General features: G+C 41.0%; 2 protein-coding genes across 4 annotated transcripts in view; both read right to left on the bottom strand.

The window, feature by feature from the left end:
- Positions 1-1,461, bottom strand: part of TAF2 (TATA-box binding protein associated factor 2) — a 67,171-nt gene extending 65,710 nt beyond the window's left edge. Inside the window, exon 1 of one of the 2 annotated variants that reach the window (XM_051778459.1) lies at positions 684-1,461. In XM_051778459.1, coding sequence (XP_051634419.1) covers positions 684-737 — 54 coding nt within the window. In that variant the 5' untranslated portion in view covers positions 738-1,461. The remainder of the gene's footprint in view (positions 1-683) is intronic. The other variant, XM_051778460.1, reaches the window with a different exon arrangement.
- Positions 1,462-1,576: 115 nt separating this feature from the next.
- On the bottom strand, positions 1,577-14,781 carry DSCC1 (DNA replication and sister chromatid cohesion 1). Of its 2 annotated transcripts, none has more exons than XM_051778493.1 (9): positions 14,329-14,781; positions 12,091-12,259; positions 11,411-11,545; positions 8,551-8,641; positions 7,610-7,748; positions 6,011-6,063; positions 4,679-4,833; positions 3,968-4,116; positions 1,577-3,535 (listed from the first exon to the last, which is right to left on the bottom strand). In XM_051778493.1, exons 1-9 carry the CDS (start codon positions 14,544-14,546, stop codon positions 3,427-3,429), a joined length of 1,218 nt encoding a protein of 405 aa, XP_051634453.1. In that variant the 5' UTR covers positions 14,547-14,781; the 3' UTR covers positions 1,577-3,426. The 2 variants fall into 2 exon arrangements, with proteins under 2 accessions (XP_051634453.1, XP_051634452.1); XM_051778492.1 differs by having other exon boundaries at positions 1,579-3,535; positions 4,679-4,836; positions 14,329-14,709.
- Positions 14,782-26,191: the final 11,410 nt, after the last annotated feature.

A 26,191-nucleotide genomic window follows, 5' to 3' on the forward strand; every position in this document is an offset into this window, starting at 1 on the left:
AAGGAGTCTTTCTGCTGTGCCTTTTGCAATTGGACATGCCTATCTCGCATTGGCCTTTTTAGCCACCAGTGTGCTTGTAACAAATGTGGGTAGAGCCCTTCCCAAATCTTCATTCGCAAAGCCCAGCCATGATGATGATGATGATGATATAATTGTATATAATGATTCTACTTAGAAATACATTTGTGTTACACATTTATAAGGGATTCAAGGGGGTATAGAGAGAAATATATAAAGATCAACTGGAATCCACCAACAATTGCTTTGCAGCTTGGTTACAACCAAAATAGTGAATGTGTAAAAATGACAATTTGCTTAACAAAGCTGCTTGCTGCAAAGGCAAATATTTTTTATACATAAAAAAGCCCTTAAGTGAAAAGGATTTGACACAGCCGTAAGAATTTAACATGATAGTATGATCTGTAGTACTGACACTGTGTGGAAAATCTCCAAGGTCTGAAGAGTATAATGTAAATATCTTCAAAAGATAAGACTGCATGGTTGACAGACTCACTCCATGGGTAAATCCATTTACACAGTAAAACATAAACCTGCAACACACATTTTCTGAATGCAAGAACACAAACAATAGCTCCAACCTTCTCAGGTAAATCATTACTGATCGGCCTGTTTCAGTGTGCACTGGTTTCAAGTACAGCAACTTAAAAAAAAATGGATACTTATAATTTATATGGTCTTGGGCTCTCAAATCCTTTGTCTCCTTTCTTCCTATTCATTCTGAACCGCAGCACTCAACACACACTGCTGACCGTCAGACTGGCACCAACACCATCCTCGTTCAATGGGTCCTTCGACTCTTCCCCGAGTCACGCCGTATCTGATCACTCATCTCCTCAGCGGACCCGTGACCCCCAGCAGTCAGGAATCTTCAGCTCGGCTGAGCACCATCGTTACACCAACAGCAATCAGTGTCTGCACATAACCTTCTGTCAGTGCACACGCAGCCCCTCTGCTGCAGGGCGGCCCGTACCAGTCCAGAGCCGCTTCCTCTCCGCAGGAACTGCGGAAACCGATCGGCTCGGCGGGCAGTGGAGGCGGGAGCTACGGAATTAGGATGGCACCGGGGTCCGCGCTCCCGGGAGCGCCGGCTGGGGCAGCGCCGCCCACGGAGAGCAGGAGGAGCGCTGCAGAGGTCGGGCGGGCCGGGTGGGGCCGGGCCGGGCTCGGGGCAGGGTCGGCCCCGCGGGTCTCTCCCTCAGCAGTGCGGCCGCCGCGTCCCCGCCGCGCGCTGCCCCTCAACAGCCGCCGCCATTTTGGCGGTCACCTCCGACCTCGGCGGGTCAGGGGTCACGGCCCGATTCACGGAGCTTTACTGTTTTAAGGCTGGAAAAGTCTTTTGGAGTGTTGCTTTTTACAGAAGGGCAGAGCAATGACGGCCAGAGGAAAAGAGAAAAAAAAAAAAGGAAATAACCCCCCAAAATGATCCGAAAGCCGCGTAAGGCGCCGGGCCGTGTCCCCGTGCGCAGGCGCGCAGAGGCCGCGGCGCGCACGCGCGCGCCCCCTGGGGCGGGGCCTCGGTGCGGCGGGAAGGGGGGGAGGGGCGGTGGTGCCGCGGGATCGGCGGGATCGGAGGGATCGGCATCCGCTTGGGAATGTAACCGATTTAATTCGGGAACGCGCCTGCAATCACGGCACACCGCCACAAAACGGCCGTTCATTCACAGCCCGCCTGGGTCTCTACTTTTAGTGTCAGGAGGACACGAGATAAGTTCAAGATTTTTTCTGTCAGTTCATCTGTTTTATGTTCAAGTAAATGCTTGCATCAAAGAAGCTGATGGAGTTTTTGAAAGCGTCATTTCATGCTGAATGTCCAACAAAACAAATCAGGAGCACTGTGATGTGTTGTAATATGGTACTTTTCATTAAATATTTCATTTCTTACTTGTTTCACAAACCAACCCCTATTGATGCCGGGGTTTCTATACAAATATACACTGGGACCACAGACTACAAAATTATCAGTTGTGTCGTGTATTTCAACTACGGAACCTTCTGTGATGCAATGGAAAGAATTTTCGAGGCTTTTACATTGATATTATTGATCTCCAAGAGGGAACCTTCTGGTGCTTTTGGAAGCCCACAGCTGTTGGAACCAGACAGGGAACAAGGCGGTTCTTGCCGGCAGGGAGCAATCGTAAGTCAAACACCACACCTCTGCACCAGCACTGAGGAGCACAGGGAACTGACCTTGTATCGCTGGGCAGCAATAAACAGAGCTTAGGAAATAGTTTTTATTCAGCATTTTATCTGTAACAAAATTCCATGTATGCACATAGCCATCCTAAGAGTTACATCTGATTTACAGTTTCTTTCCCCTCCCTACTCACCCTACAGCTGGAATGTTGGCAGTTCCAAGGTTTTTCATACCTCACTTCTGAGTTTGATGCAGCAAATGCTTTTTGTATCAAATAACCTACAACTGTTAAGTTTAAATAATAAATCTGAAAACTGTCTAACATTAAGCTCCAGTTCACTGACACACAAACAATCCTTTTTAATGATTACAAAATTTCAATCTCAGGCACGTGACTTCATGATAATATCAAAAAACTCCTGTTTCATTGCTCTATACAGAATAATGTTCCACTGTAAGTTTTCAAGGCACAATTTCTTTGTGCAGGTATTTGCCATAACAATTTTTTTTAAAAAAATAAAAAATAATTGCACAAAGTTTTATAAGTTCTCTTTTAAAACCACAGGTAGTCTTCTGTAAAGCACTAGTTTTACCTGAGCTACGTTTTAATGATAGCTTGTAGGATGCTCATAACATAATGTCCAGCTGCTCTTTCTTATATTCACACTTCAGCACAATTTGGGGTTTTTGTAATATTTAAAAAGCCATTCTGCCAATTGTTAAAATGTCAAGAGCTTGTGCTAATGGTATTCACAGATGTGACCATAAAAAGAACCACTTTTCAAAATAAATACTAGTGTAGTCTCAATCAGGAATGATTTTTTCATGAGCTTCTCAAGGTCTGCACTATTCACTAACATTCAATGAAATCTTTAAAAATGGTCACTAACAGGCAAAAGGCTAAACATTCCCTTTTCCTGTTTAAATCAATTCAATTGACTGAATTATTATCAAGGTTTTAAATATTTATGTCAGATTTTAGCTTCTGGATAGACAGATGAAAGTGTAGCTTGACTCCTGGCTTAACTAGACACAAAGGAAAAAAAAGCTGGTGGGCAAAGGAAGGTGAGCTGAACTGTAGTTCCTACGAAGACGAGTGCCCTCACATTCTACTTAGCTGAGCAGAGAACAGTACTCCTTCAAGAAGCTCAGCTGCTTAAACTCCAGTACACTGTATAACATTGGTTGGCAACTCCTTTCCTCAGGAAGCAGCAACAAGCAATGTTCACTGTTAGTCTGTTCAGTATCCTCAGCTCATAAAACAATACTTGTTATGAGATGGGTCTTCTGGAATTATAAACTTTAACACCATTCAGCATTGAGGAGCGAGCATATTTTGTCAGGAGAGCACCAACAGTCTGCTTCTCTGCACACAAGTCTCTATAGAGAAAATAAAGCAGATGACACTGGCATTAGAGGTATTCTCAAACAAAATGAACCCAAGAAATACTTGTAACCATAGCAAGTTATCCTGGATTAGGATATTAGGAGAAAAGAAAAATGAACTACTGAAACTGTCACATAATGCTTTAAATTACCTAAATTTTAGAACTTTGCTTGACATTTAAGCAATAGGCAAAAGTACACATTATCACCCATTTAAATCCAGTAGGATCAGCTTTTTACACACATTTAAACCCAACAAATAGAGCTACCAATCCCAGAGGTGAGTATTCTATTCATATAGAATTCGTATTCATTTAAATGCAAAGTTCAGTATTTGAGTCAATGATAGCTCATCAGAAGCCAGGAGTGCAAAAAGGGAAGAATATAATGCTAGTTATATTTTAATAAAAGGAAATATATCCTTACTGTATATAAGGGGTAATATCCACTTCTGTCCACTTTTCCCGTATGCTGAATAAGCTGTTGAATCTTTCCTGATTGTCTTCAGGTAAGTCTTCTACTTTTAGCAGAAAGATGGTCTCTGGCCTTGAGCTTTTATCCACAAGAGCCAAGCCCTGTAGATCAGCATCAGAGAAAAAATGTAAAGCCAAAAGAAACTTCCTTCTTTCTGACAATGTTGCATACAAGTTGCTCTTTGCACATCCAAAGCCTCCTAGAACTGCACTACCAGAGGCAAAGTGAAGAAATATCATAAAGGGGCTGTTTTACAGGCAATATTTATAATTTCCTTTATGACAAGAAGGAAGGGGGAATTCACTGAGTTCCAGCCTTTCTCTGTCTCCTTTGAGCAAAAGGATTCCCATAGTGCTTCCTATGCTACTGGCTGTTACTACAGTCTGCTCAACAACAGCTTCAGCCTCTGTTCTAGTTACATGTGCAAGTAGTAACTGCACAGCTGCAACTTTTCTTCAAACAGTGAAACATGCTGGAGTTACAGAAACATGAATTATCATGATTCCAGACTACTGGTGCTCATAGAGGATATCATAAAATGTACTTTAATTCAAAAGCTGACAGAAACAACACAATCAATACCCAGTAATGGATAAAATCTATGTATGACACAAGTCAGTTACAGCCTACTCATGAAAGAATCGTACTTCTTTATGTGTTTACCTTAAGCTGATCAAGCCTTGTTGTCATCCCTTCAGGGACACTTTGTTGCCAGACTTCTTGAAACTCTGACAGATTGAATTTAACTGCATTTTGCAAAAGCATTTGTGCTATAGCTCTACATATTTTATCTTCATGCATTTCAAAGTAAACCTCCCCTGCTGAGAAACAAAAAACAGGTTATATCTTGTGTTCCCACTTTTTGATAAAAGAACAGAAAACAGTCTTGTACTTCCATTCTGTTCTACAGTCTGCTGTAAACCAAGTATCCTCTTCTTTCTTTTTCTTGGTAAGTAATCTGACTTGGTACTACTTTGGATAAATGATGGTATCTTCTCATTCTCGAGAACAAATTATGCAGAATAGAGCAGCACTGTCCCAGCTCCAGTATTAATTCATATCAATAAATGTATTTGCCCTCCATCTTTTCCCCTTTCACAGTACTCTGTTTCTCCTACAGCTTTCATTTCTATTTCTGAATGACTTCTATTAAAGCATTTGCTGTTTGTGGTTGAACAATTAACAAAATTTTCACTTCTTTGAGATGATGAAGGGAATAAAGAGACTTCATTTTCTCTCATACTGACTTAACTATAATTCTCTGAACAAAATCATGTATAAACACTTCCTTCCATTTTTTCAGTCACACAGACCTCCTGTCATTCAGACTTGTTCCTCATGCAACTTGTGCAACCTTTTTAAATATATTAAGATGACAGTCTGTTGGCACTCCAACTACTTTCCTATGTTCTTTAAGGTTGAGTGCAACTCCTACTTCAGCCAATGGTGAGACAAAAGCCACTGTGGGGAAGAACTGAGACTGAGATTAAGGCACTGCAATATTATGTCTGTGTGTGAGATGGGCAGTGGAAATTTAATCAATACAATAAGCGGATCTTGTGGTGCAGTTCAAGGGACCAAAGGCAGAATTCTACTTGAGGCAAGCTGAATTCATGCCATTGACTATTCACAACAGCACAATTAGTTGCTTAAATATCTGAGACCTCCTAGGGTATTCAAAGAGACATGCCATCTAAGTTTTACTAGTGTTCTGTCTTTAGTCACAAAATTAAGGCTTGTAGACACCTAATAAGTCACTTCCAGTACATCTGTTATTTCCCAGTTTTTCACTATTATCTTGTACAGTTTAATAGTCCTTTTTCATATGAAACTTCCTTTAACAATTTTACTGATTTTTAGCTCAATTTTCTCCCTCCTTTTACTGGCACTGTAGTAAACTCATTTGTTTGGGCCATCCTCACAAAATCTGCATTTCCTCTTTAATAACTATTTCCTTTATCCAAAGTTAAACCACGCAAGCTTTCACAAACTTACCATCATCAATGTATTTCCTCCCATAGCTTAAAAGAATGTGTTCTATCATCTCTCTGGAAAAAAATAAAATCAGAAATCAAGTTTAATGCTGTTCATTAGGATGTCACAGAAACAGTTACCAAGAAGATGATGGAGGAACAGGTATAGGGGAAAAAAGAAATCTGAGAGAACAGAGGATGAGACTTCTTCATGGGTGAAATGAAGAAACTGGTAAAAACTTAGAAGTAAAAGCGAACAAAAGGGGACAGAAATAACAGATGGGAGTTAATTCAGCCTGTCAACCCCAAAGGTCTCTTTCACTTTCTAGTTATAACTCACAAAGACTAGAATGCATAAGGAGAATATGGAAAAGAGACTCTTGCAATATTACTTCTTTCCAATGAGAAAGAATTGTATCAGAAACAGTGTGGTCAGCAGGACCAGGGCAGTCATCATCCCCCTGTGTTCAGCATTGGTGAGGCCACACCATGAATCCTGTGTGCAGTTCTGGGCTCCTCACTACAAGAAGGACATTGAAGGGTTGGAGCATGTCCAGAGAAGGGCAACGGGCCTGGGGAAGGGTCTGGAACACAAGTCTTGCAGGAGCAGATGAGGAAGCTGAGGTTGTTCAGCCTGGAAAATAGGAGGTTCAGGGGAGACCTTATCGCTCTCTACAACTCCCTGACAGGAGGCTGTAGCCAGGTGGGGGTCGGTGTCTTCTCCCAAGTAACAAGTGACAGGACAAGAGGAAAAGGCCTCAGGTTGTATCAAGGGAGGTTTAGATTGGATGTAAGAAAAATTTCTTCATGGAAAGGGTTGTCAAGCACTGGAACTGGCTGCCCAGTGAAGTGCTGGAGTCACTATCCTTGGACATATTTAAAAGCTGTGTAGGATGTGGCACTTAGGGATATGGTTAAGGGGTAGATTTGGCAGTGCTGGGTTAACAGTTGGACTCAATGATCCTAATATCTTTTACCAACCTAAATGATTCTAGGATGCAAGTCAAAAATTTGGCAGTTAATTACCCCTCACTGAATAGTTGGCATTTTTCTAGAACTCTGGCATAAAATTATAGCCTAACTGCAGACACAAAAGCAAGATCTCTTTTTGAGCCAAATGCCAAATGAATGGAAAATGCTACATATTGTAAACTTAAGACTTTGTTTGAATGGTAATCTTGAATTACTTCATGACTTCAACTCTTATATTCTCAAATCAGTATTACATCAGAAAACATACCCGCATCTCAGACAGTATGCAAGAGGTAAACTAAACATTTTTGGCTAGCTGTAGTTCAGAATAGGTGTTTCAAGATGCTCAGCCATTTACAGCTTAAGTACATGCTACTTCCATCATTTACAATTCAGTAGTAATGTTTCTACTATTGAATGAATTGGAAATATTACCAATAGACACTAGAATCAGTTTACTAACCTATCTGTCTAAACTACTAATGCTCTTGTATACTTTTAGAGGCAAAGAAAATGTATCATTAACACCACGGTAACTGGAATCTAGGTTTGGAAGACTATAATTATAAAAAACAGTTAATAATTATTGTGATTAGTAATAGTTAATAATGAATGTAGGCAATTTTAAGTACTAAAAACAATTGCTTACCTGGGTTCTAGAGATCCAAGTTCTTCCAGGCAGGTATGTAAAGGAACCTTATTTAAAGACCAGGACTCTGAGTCTATTAGCTGAGTAACATGATCCAAGAGTTTCATTTCATAGTTGAATTCTAGAATTCTCCAATATCCTGCCAAACAGAACATCACAAAACACTGTTAGAAGGAAAACATTAACACCTTAATTCTATTCCCATTAAGATACATTACAGAGTATGGACATTTAGGTCACACCTTTACAAAGTACGGCAGCAGCATTCTGTCTTTTTAGGGATTAAAAGTGAGAAACAGAAATAAATAATAAGAACAAATGTAAAGGAGAATGACATTTAATCATCTCAATTATTCATAACTCTTCATGTAGATTAACTGCCACAGACACTACAAATCCCATCCCAAGCTGAATCAGACCTGGAGAAACTAGTAATTAGTTCAGGCATGAACACGACTGAGCAGGACGTGTCCCAAGGTGAGGCACTTGCTCAAGTTTTGCCTCACATGGTAGGAAGACACTGAGATAAACCCAGTCTGGGAGGAAGAAAGGACTAGGAAAAGGCTGGAGTTAGGTAAGGATCAGCTATTTTTGCCTCTAGAACTGCAAAAAGCAGTACCTACTCATTCATGAAGAGGGCAACCAGCCAAAAAAATATTCATGCAATGGGTGGGATACTCTGATGCCAGTGTTTGTAGCAGCAAAGAAGGAATTACCCTGGGAAGAGACAGACTGGCAGTGCCTGCTCGGCTTTATTCTTTCGATCAGCTTCATAGCAGTGGAGGACATAGAACTATGGAAGCAGATCTTAGAATTTTGAAGTAACTTGCACCTTGAAAGACAAGGATGTGGAATGAGCCTTAGAAAAAGGAGACACATATTTTGGGGACAGTAGCAGGGTTATTTCCTCATAAGCAATAATATTATTCAGAGATGACTACCTTCAATTTTGCAGGCATTTATAATCTGCAATTGATGGAGTATTTCTTCTTCACTTGCTTGAATCAGACTTAACAAATCTTCTGTTGTATACTGCAAGAAGGGAAAAAAAGAAGGAAATAAACCAGGTTATCCTTAGTCCTTCTTTGCTTCAGCAAGCATGCTAAATGCATTGTAAGCTATAATGAAGGAAAGACTTAAGATAGATGTTTTTCCTCAGACCCTGAATTTTCTAAGGTTTACCACATTCTCTGAAACTTTTACTGTAACTTACAACATTTTCTCAAAGGGTTATTGAATATAAGTCAGTCCAACTACAGGAAAGTTTTTGTGCCAGGCTAAGTAATACACCTGTATTCCCAGGATGTCAAATTAGCACACGCAGACATCGTAAGTAAAGTATCCCAGCAAGAATGAAAAGTCAATGTTATTCTGGCTTTCCTAAAATCACATATATTAATCTGTGAGATTCAAAGAAAAGGCAAAACAAAAATCACTTATCACTTTTGGTGTCTGCTATCCAATTAGCAGACACGAAGCACAGACCCAGCCACAATACACACAGCTCCTTGCAGAACAGTTATGAGGTGAGATGGGAAGGTGCTGTGGATACTGTAGTAAAGACATGGTAGGAACAGAAGGTACCATGAAGAGTGAAGTAAATGGAGGAAATACCAGACTTCAACCCTTCCGAAATAGGGCTTGATCAATTCCTTTATTCACCTTACAGCCTATTTAATCCACTCTAATATTAAAATTCTGTTGATTACAGCTTATTTCCTATCATAAGGAAAAGTATTGTATTAAGTACTTGAGATCTATTGGACTATGGGAACACAAACAGAACAAACCTACACTAAGTTTGGCACATCCACATATTAAAAAAGCATTTAATAAATATAAAAAGGTCTCCTCTTCCTGCCATGACATTCTTATTAGACAGTTTGTCGAAATATCATCAGGCCAATCTCCCATCAGTATGTCAACAAGGGACAACCTTATTATATAATACTTAAAGAAACACTGCTAGCAATTGAGATCAAAAACATCCCCAAGTCAATATGTGTGTTTTTAAGTTAGATGCTGCCATTCAGATACCTTGCACAGAAGTCCTTGGCATTTGTCCCTGCTTTGGGGTCTGGCTAGCACTCCTAACAGCTTTTTTGAAGATATCACTGCTCTCAGCTCTGATGCTTTTATCAGCTCCATCATCCTCACAAATATAAAATAGAATGGACTGACTTGCATCATGTCCACACCAGGAATTTCCAGATAATGTATTTAGTACGTTTCTTATTCTTATCAGACTGTGATCACCTGAGTATGCCTTGTCATTTCACGGTAACATTCAGTACTAGATTATTTATAAGTTTTCCTGTAGTTTGCTGATCACATCACTATGCAACAGGCTCATAGTTCCTAATGGCTCTTTTGCTGGGGTTCTCTGTGTATGATACAGTCCTGAAAACCATGAGAAGCTTACAGTAAGCCACCAAAATAGAATAATTCGTTTTCAAACAGATTAAAAGTGGCTTATTAGTTGCCATTACATGAAAAATATTAAGTGTAAGCAAACAACACAGTGGAAATCTTTACTGCACACATATTGTTTGGGATTCCAGTGACAATTAGTCCCATAGGAAAGACCTTTCCCCTGGAGAGCTTTCAGATTCATTTAGAGTTCCATCAGTGGCAAGGTGAGATTTGTCTTCTTGTGTCTGATACATCTAGTTGTTCTCCAGCAAGCTCATAGAGGAAATACATTCTCCTTCAAAATAAATGGTGATCAGTTCTCAAAGTAGGCACTAATGTTTGGGAGACATTGACATGTTTTTATAACATTCATTTAACATTATGAATAAATATTATTGCATATGACATTTTGTTGTGTTGCTAGCCTATGTCAATGCTTATAATTTCTGGACAACTTAAGCCTTTCTACCTCTGCCATCCCTATTTTGCTGTATGTCCCTCTATGTCTAGATCAGAGTAGGTGGCAAAGGCAATTCTTGGGGCGAGATCATGCCATTGATCAGAAATCAGTCTGTTAATCACCCAGGAAGAGAGAGGCAGCCTTTCTCTCCAAGGGAGAAAAGTAACATCTATATTTGCACATCCAATCACACACAGATGGCTTGTTCGGTCAGCCTCAATCAAGCCTCAGCATAAAATACTTTGGAGCAACCGTTTCTGTTTTTAAAGTCAAAAGGAAAACTAACCAAACTAACAAAACCCCACAGCTTTTATCAGCCTTTTATCTGAGATCATACGCCACACAGTGCAGATGTCTCCTCCTTTACTCCTTAGACCCTAAATTAAATTGCCTGGAAACAAAAAAGGGCAGCAAAACAGGATTTTATTTGTGTTTTCCCTTCTTGTAGCATCAGTCCCATTCTCTGCTTTATATCATCCCTGTCATTCTCTTCAACTCCCTGCTTCTCCTTGTCATCATAAATTACTGATTGGCAAGTGACTTGCACACGGGTGTGCTCTGATCTCACACATAACATACCATATATGTGCCACAGAAGGAAAGGCTGCATTATGACTTTAGCAGTCATATAACTCTCAAGAAATTTAGAACAGGTACTGAAGACTGTCTTCCAAGAAGCTTCCCATATGAAGAGGGAAATGCCCAGTCTCTTTCTGTGTCCTTCCTTTTCTTCTCTTTTTACTAATAAAAAGGCTGCTTACCTGTACTCAGTGGAAGTGCTAACAATTACCAGCTTGTTTAGGCTTAAAAAATTAACTCAAAGTTGCACTGTGAATCATGTGAGGAAAAGCTTTTTCTAGTTAAGAATGTATCTTCACCTGAATTTGCTCACTACAATTACAAGAAAGCAATTTACTTTTGAAATTTACCTTTGAAAATGTTGAAGTCTGATCTTCCTGACTGTTAGGCCCTTCATATGGATCTTCCATTAAAAGCTTCCTTAGTTTCTTCAGTTTTGGTCGACATCTCCTTAATTCCCAGTAGTTATTGGAGAAACCAGCAATCTACAAGAAAAAACAGAGACTCTTAAAACTCTTTAATATACATCTGGATTCAAAGCTGCTTACCAAAAATTTTCAGCAGAAAGTGTTAATCTAATTACTGGAAACAAGAATCTATTGATAGGGTAATTAGTTTGAAGACAAAACAATCACTATAATGTTTTCAATAAAAAAAAATTACCACAGGCAATGAAATATAAAAATCCACTGGTGATTGATAAAAGTATGTTCATAGTGCATAAGACAAAGGTAACAATTCATCTCTGCATGCAAACCACAGGAAATCATGCCCCTGTGTATAAAGCATATTTATAAAGACATCCTCCTGGAGCTGTTCAATATACAAAGAACCTACAGGAGACTCACGTCCTCCTGCAGTGTCAGCCTGCAGCTATAGCAATATCACAAGGCATTTAAAATGGCATTACAAGCCTGTGTTAAGGCAAGTGAATCCCAGCTGAGTTTCACGTAAGCATCTTGGCAAGAAATTACAGAGATTAAGAAAACAGAGAATTAAAGCAAACAAAGAAAATCCCAGAAAGACATACTTGTGAATGAATAATATTACAAGATGCTAGATCTGCATTCAGCTGCTCTGGAGTTTTGCAACCAGGAACAAACAGCAGCATATTTGAGGTATCTGCTATTTTCATGTCGTAAGTTTTATCTTTGCTGCACAACACTGCTTGTTCATCCTTTTCACCACGGATTACTAGGCTGGGAAAAAAAAACACAGCACAAAAATAAAGATGTATTTTTAACTCTATTTCAGGAGGAACACCTATTAAACTTGACTGATATTTTTTCATATTTATACATTTGTAAAGAAGTTATAAACTGAAGTTCTGGTTGGTGGCAGCAGTCACAGTACACCAAAATATAAAGATGCAACTGTCAAGTAAATCTAATTGACTGTGTTTTTTCCTCTCATTTCAGTGTGAGAAAACTCAAAAAGACAAGCATTACACGTTTTTATGCAGATCACAGTCAAACCTCCCCACATGCCTATTCACACAACCCCCATAAAACACTGATTAAGTGATGCTTAATGCCCAAACTAGTTCACTAATCTTAGGAATTAGATTACAAACGGAGTTGTTCTTTAATGAGGACTGATATTGAGGTGCTGGAGCAGGTCCAGAGAAGAGCAACAAGGCTGGTGAAGGGACTCAAGCACAAGTCCTATGAGGAGAGGGTGGGAGAGCTGGGGTTGTTCAGCCTGGAGAAGAGGAGGCTCAGGGGAGACCTCATCACTCTCTACAACTCCCTGAAAGGAGGTTGTAGCCAGGTGGGGGTTGGTCTCTTCTCCCAGGCAACTATCACCAAGACAAGAGAATATGGTCTTAAGCTGTGCCAGGGGAGGTTTAGGTCAGATATTAGGAAGAAATTCTTTACAGAGAGGGTAATCAGGCATCGGAATGCGCTGCCCAGGGAAGTGGTGGATTCTCCGTCCCTGGAGGTTTTTAAGATGAGACCGGATGTGGCACTTAGTGCCATGGTCTAATAACCACAGTGGTAGTGGATCAAGGGTTGCACTTGATGATCTTGGAGGTCCCTTCCAACCCAGCTGATTCTATGATTCTATGAAACTGGTCCATTGTGAAAAAAGAAAGCAAACAGAAACTGTCTATGGTGCGGTGCCCTTCAGATAATTTCCTCTCAAAAACATATATATTTTCTTGCAAATAATTCCAAGTAGGAAAGAAAATCATCTTCTAGAACATTTCAGGACAAAGAGACAATGCAAACCCCCCTCTTCAGCTCATGTACTCAATTAAGTAGAGATTCTTCGTGAGGACGTAAAAATACCAAAGCAGGACCACAAGAGAGGAACATTCAGTTCCTCACAGGCTACACTAAATTAAGTGCTCAGATTCAATTTAATCAAACTGCTCCTCTCGCTTCCCTAAGCTTGCATGCCTGAACAAAGATCAGCTGTGCCCCAAGGGATCCTCTGTGTATTTCAGGCATCTTACCAATGACACTTTATTAATATTACACTAAATAGTAATAGGCTTGCTAACATTAATCTCAGAGAACTACCTTCTTTAGAGGGAGTTCTCATATTGTATCATTATAAACATTTTTCTTATGTCACTGGTATTGCAGCAAAGGAAGAAATTTAAAACAGTATAAAAAACTTGTCTATTATCTGTTCTTGGTCCAGAGTTTGATGTCCTATGACCATCCTACCACATGCCTGTGTTAATACTGTACATCCTTCCCTGCCAGTTTGTCTATCTTGCAGGCACCGTGCCATCCATCAGACCTCGGGACCTCCACTACGAAAATCTTAAAGCAAGCAGAATTCTTCTAGAGACATAATCTCTTTTTTAAAAACTCGAGTTTTTCATCTCCTATATTCAGATGCCTAATCATAGAATATCCCGAGTTGGATGGCACCCACAAGGATCAAGTCCAACTCCTGGCCCTGCACAGGACAGCCCCAAGAATCACACCATGTGCCTGAGAGCGTTGTCCATATTTTTCTTGAACTTGATGCCGTGACCACTTCCCGGGGGAGCCTGTTCCAGCCTCTTGAGTTTTGGCTTGAAAGCTCCACAGCAGCTATTTTACCATTAAAAAAAAAAAAAAACAAAAAAAAAAACAAAAAAACCCCACCAAAACGTCTTGTAGATGTTAATAGCTTTAGTTTCCACTGCAACTGAGACAGATTTAAGGGACAGTTACGCAAACGGCATGAGAAGAGCAGAAGTCCGGACCAAACCACACTTGAGGGGTGTCCCCGCGGCCCGAGCCAAGCACCGCCCCCCGCCCCGCCGTACCTGCGCCCCGCCTCCAGCTCGGCGCAGAGCCCCGGCTCCAGCTGCAGCAGGCAGCACTCGCCGGCGCTGGCCTGTGGGCCGAAGCTGAGGCAGTGCACAGCCGGCAGCAGCTCCGCCGGGTTCAGCTTGGCCGTCTGCAGGGTGGCGTCCACCTCGGCGCGGCTCCGCTCGGACATGGCGGCCGGGCCGGGCCGCGCCAGGGCCGTCATTCCCGCCATCCCCGCCCCGCGCAGGCGGGCGCCGGCGGCGCGCGCACGCTCGTTGATCCTGCGGTTGGCGGTTGGCGGCCGGCGGGGCGGGCGGGAGCGGCTCGGGGCGGCGCTGAGGGGAATCGTTCTCCTCCTCCTCCACCGGCTCTGACCCGGGACAAACCCCCCGATTCCGGTCCGGCTGCACGGGAGCCAGACCGTGCTGCAATAAAGTCTCTCGATACGCCAATAAGATGCAAAGAAAAAAAATAATCTACAAAGTACACTAAATAAAATAAAAACACAAAATACAGCAAAGACCTCTAAGATCATGAAGTCCAACCCTTAACCCAGCGCTGCCAAGTCCCCCACTAAACCATGTTCCTAAGTGCCACATTACACATCTTTAAAATACCTGCAGTGGTGGCAACTTGACCACTTCCCTGAGTAGCCTGTTCCAATGCTTGTCCACCCTTTTTGTGAAGACATTTTTCCCAATATCCAATCTAAACCTACCCTGGTGCAACTTAAGGCCATTTCCTCTTGTCTGTCACTTGTTACTTGGGAGAAGAGACAGACCCCGCACTTTGCTACAGCCTCCTTTCAGGCAGTTGAAGAGTGATGAGGTCTCCCCTCAGCCTCCTTTTCTTCAGAATAAACAGCCCCAGCTCCCTCAGCTGTTCCTCATCAGACTTGTGCTCCAGACCCTTCACCAACTCTATTCCCCTTCTCTGGACATGCTTCAGCCCCTCAATGTCTTTCTTGTAGTGAGAACCCCAGAACTGGGCACAGAATTTGAGGTGTGGCCTCACCAGTGCCAAGTACAAGGGGATCGTCCCTGCCCTGGTCCTGCTGACCTCACTATTTCTGGTACAAGCCAGGATGCCACTGGCCTTCTCGGCCTCCTGAGCTGGTTCATGTTCAGTGACTGTTGACCCTTTTCCACTCAGCAAGCTTCCAGCCACTCTGCCCCATGCCTGAACTGTTCCTGTGGCACCCTCTAAGTTTTAACTCCACACCAGAGCATGACAGCAAGTGTGGAGAGAGGGAGACAGTGCTTGAGCTACACTGATTGGTCTTGGCTGTAGGTGGGAAGGTACTGGGTGAGGCAGCTGCCACCCATCAGCGTCACCAATTCCAGCTCTGTCCTGACAGATGTGGGGACAGTCTGACTGGGGGCAAGTATCTGCAGGCTCTCATCCACACATGATCCTTTAGGAAAAGGCTTCCACAGAGAGGTTTGTCTCCCTGTGACTCAGGGCTCAGCTGTGGCCTGATCTGGGCTCCTTCTGCCGGAGGAAGCTATGAAGAAGTGCTTGGCTAAAGCCATGACAAAGATGAGTGGAAACCACAGGCGTGCACGGTTATTGCAATGGGAATAGTCTGCAGCTCAGAGATTCAAGGGGAAGTCTATTGACGTCCTTAAACCATAAAAAAACAAAAGCAGAGACTCAGAAGACAACGGCTCAGCAGCACTGGGAGTCAGTCTTCTGCAAGGAGCAGCACAGGATGCCTCTTCCCTGCTTTGTCAGGAACTGGCTCCCCCAACACGCACTGATTTTTGCTGCAGGGCATATTAACACTCAGCCTAGCAGTGTGTTAGTCTCAGCTGTCTGTTGTGTGCATTAGCTAACAAATAGTTACTCTGCACTCCTAAGTTGTGTGTATCTGCTTGCAGAGTCCCTCTGTGCTTGGTATAAGCCTGTACCAAATGACCAAGGCAAGGAGGGCGTACCTCTTTTCTATGGCAACCAGAAGCAGGAGCCGGTGGGATGGAGCTGGCTTGGTTCTGTATCGGCAGAGACCAGCTGTTACTATACATGACTGAGTCAGGCATCCTCTGCCTTCAGAACATCCTTTGCCTGAGTGGTGCCAGCAAGGCAATTGGCCTTGGAGAAAATTTTGAAGTTATTAGGCGGTTACCTCTGTCACATGTGCCGGGGCTTGTTCAAAGACTCAGCTATCTATCATGTTTTCATGTTTTATTTCAGTCATTAGAAAGTGGAAATACAGTCATTGTGTACACAGGAAACCAAAGGCGCTCCAACACTGGCTAGTTTTTACTAATGTGTAGGCACAAACTGATATGTGTACAGCCTCATTCAAGATTTATGTTTTGCTTAAATGTAAATCTCTTCCTGCACACCTCTAAAGTAAACCAGAAAATCACTTTTTATCAAGTAAATGCTCACTCAATTACTAACTATTTAAATAGCAGCTTAATTATGCTGGTTTAAATGATACCTTAATTTGTGCCATTTTCCAATGACCTTGCATGCCTGCTTCTCCTTTCCTCTTTTCATTCTGCAAAATAAAAAAGGAGATTCTGATATAGTCAAGGAACGTCATCCAAGGCATGAGTTAATGGAGATGGTAACTTAAGAGTTCTACTATTTAACAGAAACCCAGTAGGAATTAAATCACGGGATGTTATCCAGGAGTTGGCATTATCTGTGCTCAGGAACATTTGTCATAGTTATTAATTTTCCCAATCAGTTTTGTTTATTCTAGTAGTTCTGGTTGAAGATGCTTTTTATATTATTTTCTTAGGAACTGAAATGTATAGGCTTGTTCTGCTTGTACTGCCTGCCATCTTTGCCTGTCCCTTGCTTACCACTCTGGAAGTTGCTGTTCAAGTTCATGCCAAATTGGCAGGTAAATTTCCTAGAAGTTTGGTGAAGATCAGCATCTGGATGATATACTGAAGCCCCTACTTAGAGGAATGAAGCTCTAATCCATTCTGAGAGGCAGAAGCCAACTGGCTTACCAGCAAAAACATGAACATAAATCTATAGATATGTCTCATTTTTCAGGAAACTACTGTTATTGCTGGTATATGCTTCTGGTTTCACTGAAAATGTTTTAGAGCAATGATCTAACTGACAAAACCTGGTTTCTCTAGGAACTTGAAGATGGTTTCATGAAACATGGATGAATCATTTAATGAATTTGAATTGAAGAGAAAATGAAGAGATGCTGAACCATCAATGTTGCTGCCAATTTATAAGGAAGTGCATGCTATGTCAAGGAAGTTTGGTAGAATCCTGAAATTGTTTTATACTGATGCTTTGGGATTTTTATTTATTCTGGAGTTGCTGTAGCATAAATGAGTTCTGTTTTCACTTTGAGCTGCTCTGGTGGGCTGAAATTTTCAGGGTTCAGGAGCCTGTAACATCATGGTACAAGTAGGGGGGGAACTCACCTGTAGGAGAATGGAAGCAAGAGTTCAAAAAGCAGTTAATTCAGCCATCCCAACTTAACTAATCACCAGCTGCAGTCAGTCTGCCCAGGTGCATATTTGAGGCTTTAAGAAGCTGCAGTGAGTGTACAGCTGAGAGGTGTGCACCTCTCAGTACAAGGGAGAATAGACTGAACCACTAAATAGCCTGGATCCTCAGCTGGGCTGGGGGTGGGAGGCAGGAATGAAATCAAGTCTTGACCAAGATAAGATTTGGTGTAGTTTTTCAATTGATAAATGTTAATGGAAATTAGTGTTAGTGGAATGTAGTTGACTAATGTTGAGTGAAGTTAGAGAAACAAAAAAAAGGATTGTTGAAGATTATTATAGTCTTGCCTTTGAAGTTCTTGGCCCTGTATAATGTTTCCCAGGACTCAAACATCAAGGATGTGAACAGCTAAATAAATGAAGGGCAGCTGTGACAAATCAAAGAAAGGAAGTTCAAATAACTCCAAAGCTCCACAACTAAAACATAAAACAATGAACCAGGAGATAACATAACATGTAACACTGCATGTTACCACTGTCAGGCTGTGGTCACTAGGAGTGTTAGGAGGATGACTTCCCAGGTATCATTGCAATTCAAGTGCTTGGGAGCACTGCAGTAAAATGTAGCAAGAAAAATGGGCTACATGAAATGGGGCATTTAAATGACAAAGATGTACACCCTAGAAACTTAAAGATGTCCTTCAAAGCACAACAGAAGTAACTGGGAAAATAAAAGCAATGATAAAGCCAGCACTGGAAATACTGGCACAGTGCCAAAGTTGAATACCCAAACACATTATCAGCCTGGTGATAATTACACAATTCACAGTTACAGTTCTAGGAGATTATTCCACAAGAGAGGCTCATTTTTATTAAAGCTTCACAAACCTTAGTTCAAGCATTTCTTTTTTCAGCTGGAATGCCATCTGCAATATTTAAAATTAGCATGTGTGTCACATTTTCACTCATTAAATGATTGTTTCTCATTGTCTAGGAATACCTAGACAATGGATGTGCCGCTGGATGTGCTCCTTGTGTTTCAATACAGAAGGTGACTGCTGGAGCTGTAGGTGTGACTGAGGTTAAAGCTCCGAATGCTGTTTCAGCACATCACAGATTCCTGTGAGACAGTGGGAGAATAACTGTCTACAATGAATGTGTTGCATTTCCTTCCTAGTAAAACAAGAAACAGAAAAGAAAACAAAACAGAAAATATCATTATGCCATTGTATAAATCGATGGTTCACAGCTATCTTGAATAATGATTGTCTAGTCTGTCTCAAATGTAAGAACTGAGGAATAGTGCTGAAATGAACAGAAAGTAATGGATAACAGGAGAGAAGACCTTTCTATGGAACACACTGTGGAACTTGTGAGATGTGATGAAAGTCAAAATGAGTGTGATCCACAAAAGAATTAGCCAAATTCATGAAGTTTAGATGAGCTTGTCTCTGATAATCACAATGCTCAGGTTTTAGTCATAGCTAAGGACCCTAAATAAATTCAGACACCCTAAGTCACCAAAGCACAGACTCTTCTGCCTTCCTTGTAGTTGGTTATTAAGTCAGACATACTTTTTTTTTTAACTTTTGGGGTTTTTTTAGTAAAAGGCAAAATAGCAAAGCAGTGGCTTGCATGTTCTATGTTCCAGGCCTTGTATTTCCATACACCAGTAAAACTGTCATACTTGATGATATCAGCCAGAAAAGCACCACATAACAGGAACTTATGAGTCCAAGACTCAAACATGGAGGATTTCAGCCAATTAGTAGAATAACCAGATAGCTCATTGCTACCTCCAATAAGGCTGTCTTGTCAGTCTTAACAGGCCAACAGGGGTATGCAAAACAATTATATTCAAATTAGGAGAAAATAAATAGCTGTAACAAAACCTAAATATTTGTGTAAACTATACAACAGCTTGGATTACCTCAGTAACCTAAAATTGGTGCTGGCCTGGAAATACTGGAGAACACTCAACCACAAAGCTGGAAAGCATACACCAAAATAGCCAGAGCATAAACACAATCAACAGAGTTCAAAAATAACTTTGAGAATTTCACTGTACGCAGTCGTGACAAGCAAGAACCCAGATGCCCAATGCTTATGAAATAACTAGTGTTTAGATACCTAAATAACATTGTTATGTTATTTCTCTGCAAGGACCACAGGTGTAATTGCAAACAAAGCCAGAGGATCAGTCATACCACACTGATTTCATGACAGGTGGGGTAAAGCTGAACAAGCAGGTACCCAGTCTGCAGTTATGGCTTCTCCCATTCTCAGCTAGTCAGACAGGACATTCGTGGCTAAACAGCATGTCCTCACAGTGTAAACACTGGTGCAGTGGGTGGAAAGGTGCTATGATGTCTCTTCTCTTTGTCATGAAAGAGCAGGACATTTTTTTCAAGAATGTATTAATTACAGTGACATGGTCCCTTTTAGATTCTGTGTCTATGTCAGGCAGTCATGTTATTTCATGCATGAGTACATCATGAAAATCTTTTGCTCCCTGTACATCATTTTCTGGATAGATCTCCAGAGTGCTTCTACCACAACAAAACCTGTGATTCAGACTCAACTGATTTTGTTAGTTGGCAGAATTAACAGTAATATTTTACTGTGGGCTCTAAACTTTAATCACATAAAACACCGACTGCTAAAATTATTTTAAACAGTGCTACCATTAATATGTAGGAGTTACATGAGATAAATGCAATTAAATGTAGTTTTTTAAATATTGTGTGGAGTGTTTTGTGGCTATTTTCAAGGCTCAATCTGGACATCTTATTAATAGTGACATCCTAAATATCAATATGTGTCGTCTGACAAGTTATCACATCATTTCAGTTATCGATCAGCTATTAATCTGCACAGTAGTAACTTCAGAAACTGAGGTTTTTTTAGTTACATTATTATTATTATTTTTTGAGGCATTGCTAGGGATATGAATTACAAATATATCCCAGCAAACTAAATACTTATACATTCTGTATGAATCTAAAAAAAAAATAGATTTGTCAAATTAATATGAGAACCATAGCCACATTATGCAAAATATAAAAAAAAACCCCCAAAACAAACAGGAAGATGCATCAAGTATTCTATTTGTGAGAATACAGTGAAGGAGTAGATTGATGCAGGACCATCACAGTGAAAAAAGCAGGGTGAAAACTCAAAGGGAAGGAGCCAATATAGGAAAAACTTATGTAACAAAAAGAGCAGAAGTCTTACATAGGGAAAAAAACCCAACAATACAAATGAACACATAATAAAAATTCTGTCCAATAAACCTACTGTTAGAATGAACTATAAACTGCAGAACAAATATCTGATTCTGTTAAATTCCAGTTGTTTCTCTTGTTTCTGCTTGTAGGGCCTTCTCGTCGCACTCTCAGTCATGATGAATGAGATCCCAGGTTGTAACTATCCAAGGATTGCCCCTTCATCTCGATTTTGTCATTCTCAACTTTCCTCCCGGTGCTGAAACGATGAGCAGACTGTAGCCTTCTCATCCTGCTCCCCAATATAACTAGGAGCCCTTCTAGTCCCATGCCCTTTTTAGCCCCAAACTATCAACCTGACGCGAAAGTGGAAAAAACTCTGCAGGCATCTCCACAGGAAACATTTTGTTCTGAAGATTTCCATCTACCCCCTTCATCAGGTATTACTAGGGCCTATGCCTAAAGCATTAATGATTCCACATCTATTATATTTTTGATATTTTACTGTGAAGATCCTAACCATCTGTATTTTTTTCTCCTGCTGCTAAATACTAGAGTTTGTCATGAGGACAAACATTTTTCCATTATAATCACTGTGTCAATGAGTAACTGGAATTTTTTTCTTACACCTCTGTGAGCAATGAGTAGTAGTGAGTATATCACAAGGGCTATCAATGTCTTGAGATGCTGAACAATTAGACATCATGTGGTGAGTTATAAATGGGACAACAGAAGTAAATTTCCATTCACTGGATGTTTTGGCCTCTCAGATCTGCAATCACTCTTGACTCAGAAAAACAAATTCACTGCCTGTACAATTAGGTGAGATCCTTGTCCTCTCATCTTCTCCCATCTAAGTGTTGGAGATTGGGTCTTCAGTTTTGGCATGGACCTTACCTAACAGAATTGCCTTTCCTTGGGAAATTGTTCGGTAAGTGGGTGATGAGGCTGCTCTCATCATGAACTGCTTCAGAAGAGATGCTGTGTGAGGCACAAGGGGACATGCTGCCTTTAAGGCCTCTCTTTGGTGAGCTAAATGAATTTTCCTCCCAAATTTAATAATTTGAATGAGAGAAACATCAAAGGCAATGAAAAATCTTAGAAAGCTTTAATTAAAAATTCTATGCAAGTTCTGTTCCTGGAGGAGTGGGTGCTTGGGTCTGCCCAATTGGGTTATAGAAAAAACACAGATGTAGCTGATCCTACTCCATGGTGGTCATGTGCATCCCCCATGTGCAGTAAGTGGGTCTTCTGAGATGCTTCCAGATGAGTTTTTTGCATTGATGTCATAGGAGAGTGGCAATTTGGAGGGCTCCTCTGCAGAGAGAGGAGTCTGCAGAGAGGGAGGGAAGGTCTTGTCTCTCTGACAGTTGCTGTGGAGACAGGCAGCGTCTCACTGTGAAGCCAGTGTAATACAGAGGGGAAAAGCTCTGAGAGACATCACAAAGACAATTTATTCTTTCTGCCTCCTACCTCAGCCTGGCTTTGTTGCTGCTGTTCCAGCTTCTTTCCCTCTGTTTCCTTCAGCTCAAGTCCTACTTCTGTTCTTAGTGGGATGCTTTTGTCTCTGATCCTTTTCTCTTTACTGGTCTTTCCTGTACCTTTTTATCCTCATTTCAACCCTCTTCCCTGGGCAAATACACCTTTGTGAAATTTTCTTCTTGGGCACAACAACTACAGACTGATTTTCTGATGCTTTTTTTCTGCTGAGGTGTTGAGAGCAGAACAGTGTTCCCACTACAGTTCATCCCTTGCCAACAGTTACCAGATTCTCTATTTCAAGAAACCCAAATTTGTTCTTATGAGAAAACCTTGATATGTTTCTGCTTCATCCCAGTTCTGTCTGTTGGTGCCTCCTTCCAGCAGTTCCTTCAGCATCCAGTTTCCCTGATGCAGAGCTGCAGCAGAACTCTTTCTCCATGAAGAATTCTGGTTCTCAATAGCACTAAAAATACCTTCTCTTTGGTTCAATAAATGGACTGGTCATAGCCAATCATTTTGCTATATCTCAGCACAATGCAGATTCTGATTATGTGTTCTTCTGAATCATGTTCTACCAAGTTTATCTCCATACTTCAGCACTCTAAGAGACCTAGAAATATTTTTGGAACCCAGGGGGTTCCAGACAAACAGTTCAATGTAGAAGAGAATATTGAATTATCCAGTGTTTTACCGACTTTAATTTTTCATTTTGCTAGATTGGGTAGTTATTTTTGGTGTTCATTGTGGAGGGAAAATAATGATGGAGTCAAGTATATTTGTGTTATTAATTGTGTGCAAAAACTGTATTGTGTAAAGATTATTCCCTTATAAAATTACCATTAGCTTAATTTAACAGTTTTTTGCTTTCTTGCGTCAGTTCACAACAATTTTCTAATAGGCATTTTCATACTTAAATTCTTGAAAGGACCACAGGGTGGCAGAGCAATTAAACACATATCTACTGGGAGCAGTTCTTTATGCAGACATGAGCAGACAAGAGCTGGGCGAGCCAGAGTAGCTGCTCATGGTGATTATCCCAGTGGAGCTGAGTGATGCCATTGGTTTGTAGTGTTTCCAATGTCTCACAGCAATGGTGGCACAACGGCAATGTGCTCCAGACAGGTCTGTCAGCTGGAGGAGCAGCGGGTGTTTCTCAGCCGTGGGATGTCTCTGTGCGCTGCACAACCTCCCCTAACGACAGGATGGGACGTGGTTAAGGAGAGAGACTGAAACCTCTGCTTTGGAGCGTACTGTTTGACAAAGACTATTTTTCTTTTGTTAAAAGCCTCATCAGTCTATGTCAGTAGTATGATTCTGTGTCTCATAAAAGCAGCTGTTTGGCATCTGTCAAACTGCATGTGTTCCTGCCACCAGAACCACACATCGCCAGACTCATGCGCGCTGCGTTTTTGCACCCACCACCTACCCCAAACCCTGGTTGCGGTGCTCACCCCAGGAATCGGAAGAGCCAGATCCCCTAAGGCAATGTGCACTCCATTGTGGGCAGCGTGGAAAGAGCAATAGTCAACAGAAACTTGGGCTGAGAAGCAGGAATAGATAGCGAAGGACAAGTAAGACAATGAGGTATCTTAGACTGAATCTCAGCTCTTAGGTGTTGCCTCCCAAAGGAGAAAAATACCCCAAACCTAAGTGTTCAGGGCTGATCACAACTCAGTGTCAAACCATCAGTTCAAGCCACAGTGGTTTAAGCAAACATTTTAGATCTTGCAACCAGACATCAGAGTGCATTAACACAGATATGGCTGGGGAACAGCTTAAGAAACTGGCTTTTGCCACAGCTAGAATATGTTGTCTTCACACTTGAGAAGTGTTTTAGAAAGCAGTTCCTTTTCAGGTCTTATTCACGCTTCCCAGCTGACTCACAGCTCCCAGTCCATGCACGAAGCTGGATACTACACCAATATAGGATTAAACATACAAAGCATAGGATGTAGAAGTAACTTTGGCTGAATGAGTTCATAACTGCTATTGGTTGATTGCAGGATGAAATAAAGAGAAAACAAACAAATAAAAGAACTACTAGAAATACACATAAAATGCTCAAATATAAGTCTGAGGCTTCAGACAGGTTTACAGGTGCTTTTTGACATATAAATATTTTTATGATGCTCAAAATTAGAAATTATTGCAAAACAAATGAATATATGAAGTAAGAGGAATTAGAAAACATTCCAGGTGTAATTAAGTAGGGGGACTTGGCATCATGCATTGGGTAGTGCAAGATGCTGGTTTAACAGAGCATGTCAACTGGAACTATTTGGGTTACTGATCTGATGTGAATTTCTGATCTTTTATCTTATTGAAGCTGCTTGTTTCTATAAAATACTTATCTGTTCACAGGAGCAAGCACTAAAACGTACCCATCTCCTAGCTGTGCTTTAGCTGTCAGTCTGCACAGGAATCTCGCTATCTCTATCTGGCCTAGTGAGTGTCTGAACATTTAATGCAAAATGGAAAAGCTACATAAGGACAGGCTTAGAAAGCCCCTTTCAGATTGTCTCTACATATCTCAGGATCAAAATGCCTTTTTCTCTGCACTTCAGCTCACTATTATAACAACTACCAGGCCAGTGACACATGAAATGTAAGAATCTAAACAGATATGAGTCTGCTGAAAAGTTGGACAGACTGTGAAAAATTCTTCCTGTTATCTCACCATGGTGGCTTTTGCAGGAACTTGGATGCTATAACAGAAAAAGAGAAGTTTAAAACATGCCTTTTTTTTTTTGAAAACTTACTAACTTTTCCTGTGGTTTATCACAAGACTAAAATTAGCTTGGCCAGATGCATTCAGTCTTTTGAATCACACAAGCACTGATTCTTCTGAGCAGTTCCTAGCAGATAACTTAAATTGTTCAAACTTAAGAGCAGAAATGAATGTAATCTGTGCATTGCCATGAATGGGAAACGCTATTGTCCATAGCCTGAAAAGAGGAGGGGAGACTGGACAATACCTGGTAGTTCCTATGGTTCCCCTTGCCAGGCCTCTAGTGCTAAGGAAGTCAGCCAATTGAAACACAAAGACAAGTGAGTTCTCTTTGCAAGTAAGCATGGGAATATAGAAAAAACCCTCCACACTAATTTTCCATGAGTGTTGCAAGAGCTACTTAAATGAAAGGTCAACTTAAGAGCCAAAAACCATTTGGTATTTGTCTTCCTCAGTAAAGAGGAGGACCAGGTATTTTAAAATTTGATGTTTACATAATGCTGTCTCTTATACAAAGGATGTTAGGGAAAACAAAGCTGTTAACCCATTGGACAGCTCACCTGCTAATGCCTTTTGTCCCTGAAGTGCTTCACCATCTTTTGCATGTGTGTCCTTTTCCTGTTTAAAAAGCCCTAGTCATCCCAGCAAGGAAAAGACAAACAACCTTATATGGGAGTTAAGAACAAGGCTGTAGGAGAAATGAGAAGTATACACATGAATATTGGTAATTCTTTCATATGGATGTCTCGTGTTAAAGTAAGCTCACAGAAAATTTGTGAGACTAAAGAATTGATTTAGCAAATCTCAGGTTAATTTATCGAGTCAAAATGTTGGCTACAGATGCAATAGTCTTTAAAGTAGTGAAAGCAATATTCTTATTTCTCAATGTAAGCATCTAGTGTTTCACCACTTGGGTATTTACTAAATGAGATAAGAAAGTTTGTACAATTTGCTAACATGTTTTCTAAACTCAGTACTCTGGTACAACGTGCCTATTCATGCATGATGTTCCACA

This window comes from Manacus candei, unplaced genomic scaffold (genome assembly GCF_025592945.1).
Source record: "Manacus candei isolate 608988 ecotype Guabito, Panama unplaced genomic scaffold, ASM2559294v1 h1tg000013l, whole genome shotgun sequence".
In the NCBI taxonomy this organism is placed as follows: domain Eukaryota; kingdom Metazoa; phylum Chordata; class Aves; order Passeriformes; family Pipridae; genus Manacus; species Manacus candei.

Excerpts from the sequence above, each read along its gene's own strand:
- DSCC1 (XM_051778492.1), bottom strand. The coding sequence starts at position 14,546 with ATGGCGGGAATGACGGCCCTGGCGCGGCCCGGCCCGGCCGCCATGTCC. Across the intron at positions 11,546-12,090 it reads GTAATATTATTCATTCACAA|ATTGCTGGTTTCTCCAATAA; the intron begins GTATGTCTTTCT and ends TTTTTCTTGTAG. Across the intron at positions 3,536-3,967 it reads GATATTACCCCTTATATACA|AGACTTGTGTGCAGAGAAGC; the intron begins GTAAGGATATAT and ends TTTTCTCTATAG.